Raw genomic sequence first — 7,335 nt, 5'->3', positions numbered from 1 at the left:
ACAGTTATGTATTTGAATCCAATTTCCGATTTCTTTATAATTATCCAATGTGGTGTGTAATACAAATTTCTACTGATCCATCTGTAGTGTCCTTGCAAACATGACATAAAAAGTAAATTATGTTTAATTTACTATGTTGGATCATTAAAAATTATCCAGTTCCCGATTTCCCGTTAATTATTATTTAAATTATGCATGACTCACTATGTGAAATCTTCAAAGATTATCTACGAATGGGTATTGTTATATTAATTACTTTGAAAAATATTTGCAAATATGCTGAACTATTATATATTAATATTATATTGATCACTCAACCAAATTTCTTATAACGTGAAAACTTCACTCTCCATTAAAAAAAAATAACTCACCTTTGATAAAACCTTTCAATTTCATTTTGTTGTTTAATAATAGAAGTTTGATTGAAATTTTGTAGGTACAATATTTTACCCAACCCAATTTTCGGTTTGGGTCGGTTTTGATTGTAATATGACGTATGGAGTGTGCGTTCGTGCGTGGACTCACAGTTCAAAATACTTAACCCAGTTGCACTCCGTACATTACAGTTGTTGTGATTTGCGGCTCTTACAAAATTGAGACAACTCCTCCCCGCCGTAGTACAGTAATACACAAAAAAAATAAAATAAATGCAAACATCATTTCTCCTTCTAAGTAAGGAAGGCACCACTTTTTATATATGCACTTTTCTTAACTTTACTAATTTCACAGCTTAGGATACAGGGGTAGTTATTGTAATTTGACTATTGTCTATATTTGTTTCTCAGTTCTTGCTGAACATTCGAATAACGGTTTTTGGATTGCATGGGTGAACTAAACGTTGTTTTTGAGTCAGAGCTAGTTTATTCATTGAAAAAGTGTTTTAAGTACAGAGATTTTGAAAAGGTTGTGGAGATTTTGGAAATGAGACAAGAGAAGTTGCAAAGAGAGAAGGAAGAGGCTGAAAAGAACGCGGGGTTTTTAGAAAGAAATTTGGAAGTTTATGAAGCTAAGTGTGCTGAGTTGTCGGATTTACTTGAGGAGAAGAAGAAAGAGATGAGTTTAGTTGAAGGAAAGATTGGGGAGTTGGAGTTTGAAAAGATTAGTATTGAGGATGACATTAGTGGTTACAAAAGAATGTGCTACGATTTTAAAGAAAGGGTTACTCGGTTAGAAGAAGATTGTAAAGTTGTGTGCGAGCGAGAGAGGCGAGCACAAGGAAGAATTACTGGTTTGTTAGAAGAGATTAAGTGCACAAGTAAGGATGATAAACTGAGATGTGTTGAACTGAAGACCGAGAATGGGGATCTAGAGTGCGCGAAAAGAAGAGCTGAGAATGAGGTTGAAGTTTGGAAGAAACGGTTTAATGAGTTAGAAACCCAAGTCTCGGTAGAAGCGCAGCTTTCTAGAAACTCATGTGCGGAAGGAAAGGGCTTGTCAACCGAGGCTTCTTATGAAGAAGAAGGGAAGGGGGATAAAAGTAAACAAAGAAAAGCTCGGCCTTTGTCTCACTTGAATATCAAGGCAGAGGTTTTGGATTGGGATGAAATGGTTTATGCTTATGAAAATGAATCTATTTATCATTCTTCGTTCAAAGGAAGTGAAGCTGCACACGTTTCAGGTATAAATGTGCAAACCTTGTTCCATGTTTGATTACTTTTAAGAGTTCTGTACTAAGTTCTTGGAATTCTTTATTAATTATACATATTATAGCTTAACAAGATTAGTTAGTTCAATTTATATTACATGCCCAAGCAGCTTAAACATAAAATGTAGGCTGAGATCAGGAGATAGTCCTTACTCAACGAAGGGAAACTGTTCAACTCGATGAGTGTACTTTTTGCTCCACTCGACACGAACTTCAGAAGCACAACTGTATTGCTGATTTGATGCTTTGGTTCTGTTTCTCCTAGGAAGTGTTGCTGGGCACTTGGGCCATGCTGATGTTTTTAATTAATTGTTTTGTCGTAGAGCTTTTATTGATTAATTCGGTCAAAGATTGGAGTACAAAAGAGAAAATATATGAGGGAGGTCCTCACTATCTGGTTATAGCATTCAAGCCTGCATAATGCTTAAAAGCTACTTCTAGGCATATAGCAGGTGCTGGTCCTCACTCCTCACTGATATTGTACTTATTGAACCTGTAGGGCTACAAAAAAACGGGGGGAAAAAAAACCTCTCCGACTCCTTTTAGTGCTGAAAACTAACACCCACATCTCTTTTAGCATTTTGCCCCCCAGATGTGAAAAGTATCATTAAAATAGGCTAACTGTTAAAAAAAAACTCAAATTACTCTATTAAATGTGTCACCGTCAGGGACGGAATCAGGACTCAACGTCTCGGAGTGCAAGTATATGCAACTCGTAATTATTCTAGTGGGTGTGGTAATAGAAACTTTTGTGAAAATCTTTGGGGTGCCAATCCTTCTAGTCTGGTCATTTTTCTAGCAAATTACTAATACAATATGTAGTTTTTTTTCCAAATCTACGCACCCCTCTGGCTCCATCTATGGTCATCATTGTTTACTTATCGAGAATCCTGGCACATTGATTGCTTTCTACATTATCACTTTTTGACAATTTGTTATCCATCCTTTGGTCATTTTTCACTCAGATTCTGACATGGAACATGAAAGCAAACATATACAAGCAGATGGGAGTTCATACAAGGCACTATCTACACCTGCGTCGGGTGCTGTAAGACCAGCATTTGAAGGTTTAATCGAAATTTCTGACAGTGAGGATGAGATGGAACCAATACCAACAGAAAGCATATCCAAGAAGGACTTCAACAGTACATGTTCAAAACAGGACTGCGAGGAAAATCAGAGCATCTCTGAGGAGCGATTTTCATTATCTTCAACAGCCAAAAGAAAATGGGCTTCAGAAGTAGTTATCAGTGACAGTGATAGCCAATGTGATCAGAATACAGTTGGCAGATGCAAGACAAAGAAAATGAAAGAATCGACTTGGAGAGTTCAGCGTGAGGAAAAGAGAAGTGGAGCCAAACAAATCCCCTCAGATCAGTTTGAGGTAAGTGGGACTTCATATAGGAATCCAGGAAGCTCAATCGCTGACAAAGAAAATAAGAGAGAGGCTGAAGATTTTGTATCAGATTGTGTAGGTGAAAGTTTGGGTAGAATTACTGTAAGTCGATATAGTGGCTCAGGTAGGGAAGCCAATGTTGTTGGAGCAGAATATGAGGGTGATGGCATCACTAAGTTTTTGTGCAAGTTTCGTAAATCGAAAGGTAATAAGTTGAACTGGAAATATGAAGAAGATATGCTATCTTCATTTGAAGAAGATCCCTTGCTCTGTATGAGAGCTGTTTGTGCTCTTTATCGTCGGCATATCTCTGAGGAGAACTCTAAAAGTGGTTCACTGCATTCAGATAATCGAGGGTTTAACAAAGTTGATGCTATGAGGTATGGGTTAGGAAGTTCATTTTATTCATTAACATATAAATTTTTTTTGAATGATCTAAACGATTAGTTTGCTTCATGTTCTTGTTAAATTGCCAATTTCTCCATAAGCTCGAACTTATGTGAAAGGTCAATTCTATTAATATATTAGAGGAGGCTCGGGGACACTCATATATGTCAACAATTCTTACTCTTTATTTTGATGTTCGGCCTATAAATATCTCATTATGTCACAAATTCAGCATCCAGCTATGCATGTTGAATTTTCAATCTTGCTTCATTATTCTTGTTTCACATTTGTAGGAATAAGTTTTTTGTTCTTACTTGTAGTTATCTATACATTTCAAGGATGATATTTTGCTTGTTACTTGAGTAAAACTTTAATGCAGTCTTGCTCCTTTGAATATCTGCAAAGATTATGTTTTTCTTCCCTTTTACAAATTACAATGAGAATCTATGATGTATTCCATTTGCTAATTTGGTTTTTTGGTTCTTAATTTCCATCTTCTTGATATGTTTTCTGGATTGCATGAACATTGAGTGACTTGGTCATGTATCCTTGGAGAGGATTTGCAAAGCCTGAAAACATAGTTTGCATTACGAAATATTAATAACCTTTTTCACCCAAAAGACAGTGAGTTTTGGAGAAATTAGCCCTAATCATTTAAGTTCATAAACTGCTTCAAATGGAGAATTTCTCTTTCCGCTGGATATTACTTTTTCACACCAATCTCCATGACACCATCTTGCTTAATGCATCGTTGGTGACGATATAAACAAATGTAGATAATCAGTTATTTTGCCTTACACCCAAATCTCTTTAGTTCCTGAAAGAATCCTCTAGGAGTTCTGTTGTTGACATTTGAGAACTGGGTCGTTAGAAGGAACATCGGACTTGACCAAATGTGCTTTTTTTGTTTTCCTTGTTCTCGGTGGTTGTTACAGGGGCACTAATTTAGCGGAGTTTTTGATGGATGGAAATCGGGAAGGTGACATCACAAAGTCTATACAGGAATTGGAGATGTACAGTCCCAAGGGGCTTGAAGAGTGCAAGAGACTGGCTAGGTGGTACTCCAAGCAGCTATTTACTGTTTACAAGAGCAAAGAGGATGCATTCTTCCTTCCTGATTGTACAAATTATCAATCAACCAAGCAGAACAGATGATGCCATATGAAGCTCGGTCAGATTGGGTTTTTTTTGTTTCTCCACTATGTTCAGGTATGTTTTGTATATTCTCTTGTTCAGGATTTTTGATGTAAATTATAGTTTTTGTCAAGTCTTTTATCGGTGTACAGAAATCAATATATATTGTCTTCTATATATGTCTTGCTAAATGTGCAGCATATAAGTAGGCAAGGCATAAAACTATAAGTATAGGCGAGGCATATAATTTGCTTCATACGAGTTATTTATAACAGTCTATTTTGTTTATCATACCTGGATAAATTGCTCCCTTATGTGTGAATAGGAAAATGTTATTATACCGTGATGTAGGCATCAACTTTGAGAGTGGATGGAACTGGAAGTAAAAGTTTATGGATGCTACCACTGACCAGAATATTCACTTTTATAAGCTTATGCTTCAGTCACAATAAGCACTTAAATGAATTTGAACCATTGCATATAGAAATCTTTTTCTTTGGTAGATATTTTTTGACCGGTAGTGAATATGAAAATCAAGTAAAAGACCATTGGGAATGGTAAATTTATTAACAAGACATTGTATTTACTAGGAATTAAGAAGACTTTGCTCTTGACAGAAGTATTTTACATATAAAAAGAAAGAAAGAAAAAATGTTCGACAGTGACTTGTGTAGTTAAATAAAGCTGGATTCCGCAGAAATTATGTTTAAAAACGAGAATTACAGGTGGAATTAAATGAAACCCCAATATACACATAGTTTGAGACAACAAGAAAAAAGAAACTAAATAATGTTTGTAGTTCTTCACTTCTTCCACATATTTGCTACTTCTGAAAGTGCCTTAGTTGAAGATCCGTCTTCATTTAACATCATAAAACCAGCATCCTTGAGTTCATTTATTCTCTCTCTAATCCTATTCCCCTCTTCTTCTCTCATTAAACACTTGACAGTTCTAGCTACCTCTTCTCTGTCCACTATAAATTTCTCATCCACTTTAGGTCTAAGTGCAATTTTCAAACCTGCAGTTATCATTTCTGCATTCATCTTTTGTTCTGCATACAAAGGCCAAGCAATTAAAGGCACCCCATGCATTATACTCTCAAGAATTGAGTTCCAGCCACAATGTGTTACGAACCCACCAGTTGAGACATGGCTAAGGACTTGAATTTGTGGAGCCCACGAAGGCACTACTAGACCCAACCCTTTGGTCCTATCTAAGAATCCATTGGGTAAGAAATCAAATGGGTCTTCAATTTTTTGTTCAAAATATGTAGCATTTGTTGCATCACCTGGGCTTCTTATAACCCACAAAAATCTCTCCCCACTTAACTCTAACCCTAGAGCTAATTCGAGTAACTGGCTATGCGAAAGGGTCCCACCGCTTCCAAACGAGACGAATAGAACTGAGCCACGTGGTTGTTCGTTCAAAAATTTTATGCATTCTGAATCATCCGATGTTATTTTAAGTTGAATTAGAGGTCCAACTGGGAAAATTGGTGGTTTACCCAGTTGGTTCAAAGCCTTCAGAGTTTCATTTTCCAAGCTACCAAATGTATTTATTAGTATACCCTCTGCTGATGAGTATAACGTTGATATGTGTAGAACCATTTTGTAGGCAACATTCGTCTTGTCTTTAGCACCATCCATGACATCAATTCCTTTGAAAGGTACACAACCAGGCAATTTTATGGGTTCAGGAATATCTCTGAACTCGCAATCATAGGTCTCATCAAGCTCTTGTAAATGTAGAAGTAGTGATAAGGACATAGCCGATGCTGGGAAGAACATGTAGGGAGGAACCTGTTGAAAATCTAAAAATCATTATCTATCAACATAAAAAATTTATACGAAAAATAGAGTAATAGACTATTATCATAATTAACGACACAGAAAAGTTACTGGCACCTTGAATTCTCTTGCGACTTCAAATGCTTCACTACCAAATAAATCCACCACTAAGGCAACAACGTGATTTGTACTTGTTATGTTCATGAACGTGTGACGAAGCAAAGGAATTGACCGGTTCATGAGGAGGCAAATACGAGCCTCGGCTCTAGTATCATGAGGTAGATCGTCAAAGTTCACTGAAGGTAAAAAAATGTAATCTATTCCTTCCGGTAGGACTATAAGAAACAGTTTCATGGATTCAGTGGGGAAATTATTTTCGATGGGAATTACAAGTGTGACAGTGAAATCGTGTAGGAGTACCAGGCGCTTGGCGAACTCTGCAAGTGGAATGAGATGACCCATTCCAGGACTAGGATGAATGATTATATGGGGAGTTTGTTGTGTTTGCTCCATTGTGATTCTAGCTACTGAGATCGAATGTTAACATTCACAGATAGGCTTGCTTAAGTAGTTGTTTAATTATTGTCTGTATTACGTTCTACTTGTCTTTCTTGACTTGGGACTATATATTCTTCGGCAGCGCAGCCTTAGGCGAGCAATCCAAGCGAGGCCTTTTTTATTTTAAAAATTTATTGAAAAATTGAAAGTAGTGTATGTGAGAGAGATGTTGAGAAGGAGAGACATTGGTTAATATGTATTTAATATGTCTTTAATTAGTTAAGTTGATAAAGAGTGGAAAAGGCTTCATAGAAAGTGGAGATTGTTGTATATATTGTGGAATTTTATATTTTCTTTGATTCTTTCTAATTAAGATATCTAACTAAATGAGGACACTTCCACAAAAATTAAGACAACTACACACTAGCAACCATTAGATTCATCCTATAACTCCGAGATGCAAATTGTGTAGTGGTCTATTGGATTAA

General features: G+C 36.3%; 2 protein-coding genes across 3 annotated transcripts; one reads left to right on the top strand and one right to left on the bottom strand.

The window, feature by feature from the left end:
* Positions 1–565: 565 nt before the first annotated feature.
* Positions 566–4,855, top strand: LOC147495524 (uncharacterized). Of its 2 annotated transcripts, XM_086564166.1 has the most exons (4): positions 574–672; positions 786–1,618; positions 2,611–3,421; positions 4,364–4,855. In XM_086564166.1, exons 2-4 carry the CDS (start codon positions 823–825, stop codon positions 4,581–4,583), a joined length of 1,827 nt encoding a protein of 608 aa, XP_086420292.1. In that variant the 5' UTR covers positions 574–672; positions 786–822; the 3' UTR covers positions 4,584–4,855. The 2 variants fall into 2 exon arrangements, with proteins under 2 accessions (XP_086420290.1, XP_086420292.1); XM_086564164.1 differs by having other exon boundaries at positions 566–1,618.
* Positions 4,856–5,233: 378 nt separating this feature from the next.
* LOC147495523 (hydroquinone glucosyltransferase-like) lies at positions 5,234–6,976 on the bottom strand. The gene is made up of 2 exons (XM_086564167.1): positions 6,467–6,976; positions 5,234–6,361 (listed from the first exon to the last, which is right to left on the bottom strand). Exons 1-2 carry the CDS (start codon positions 6,860–6,862, stop codon positions 5,366–5,368), a joined length of 1,392 nt encoding a protein of 463 aa, XP_086420293.1. The 5' UTR covers positions 6,863–6,976; the 3' UTR covers positions 5,234–5,365.
* Positions 6,977–7,335: the final 359 nt, after the last annotated feature.

This window comes from Coptis chinensis, chromosome 6 (assembly GCF_015680905.1).
Source record: "Coptis chinensis isolate HL-2020 chromosome 6, ASM1568090v1, whole genome shotgun sequence".
Lineage (NCBI taxonomy): Eukaryota > Viridiplantae > Streptophyta > Magnoliopsida > Ranunculales > Ranunculaceae > Coptis > Coptis chinensis.
Note: the sequence above shows the minus strand (reverse complement) of the source record. Positions and strands in the feature narration are given on the sequence as shown.

Bases quoted from the DNA above. Each gene is read 5' to 3' on its own strand.
- LOC147495524 (XM_086564164.1), top strand. From the start codon at position 823: ATGGGTGAACTAAACGTTGTTTTTGAGTCAGAGCTAGTTTATTCATTG. The intron at 1,619-2,610 runs GTATAAATGTGC...TTTTTCACTCAG, and splicing joins TGAAGCTGCACACGTTTCAG to ATTCTGACATGGAACATGAA. The intron at 3,422-4,363 runs GTATGGGTTAGG...TGGTTGTTACAG, and splicing joins AACAAAGTTGATGCTATGAG to GGGCACTAATTTAGCGGAGT.
- LOC147495523 (XM_086564167.1), bottom strand. From the start codon at position 6,862: ATGGAGCAAACACAACAAACTCCCCATATAATCATTCATCCTAGTCCT. The intron at 6,362-6,466 runs GTGCCAGTAACT...GATTTTCAACAG, and splicing joins AAGTCGCAAGAGAATTCAAG to GTTCCTCCCTACATGTTCTT.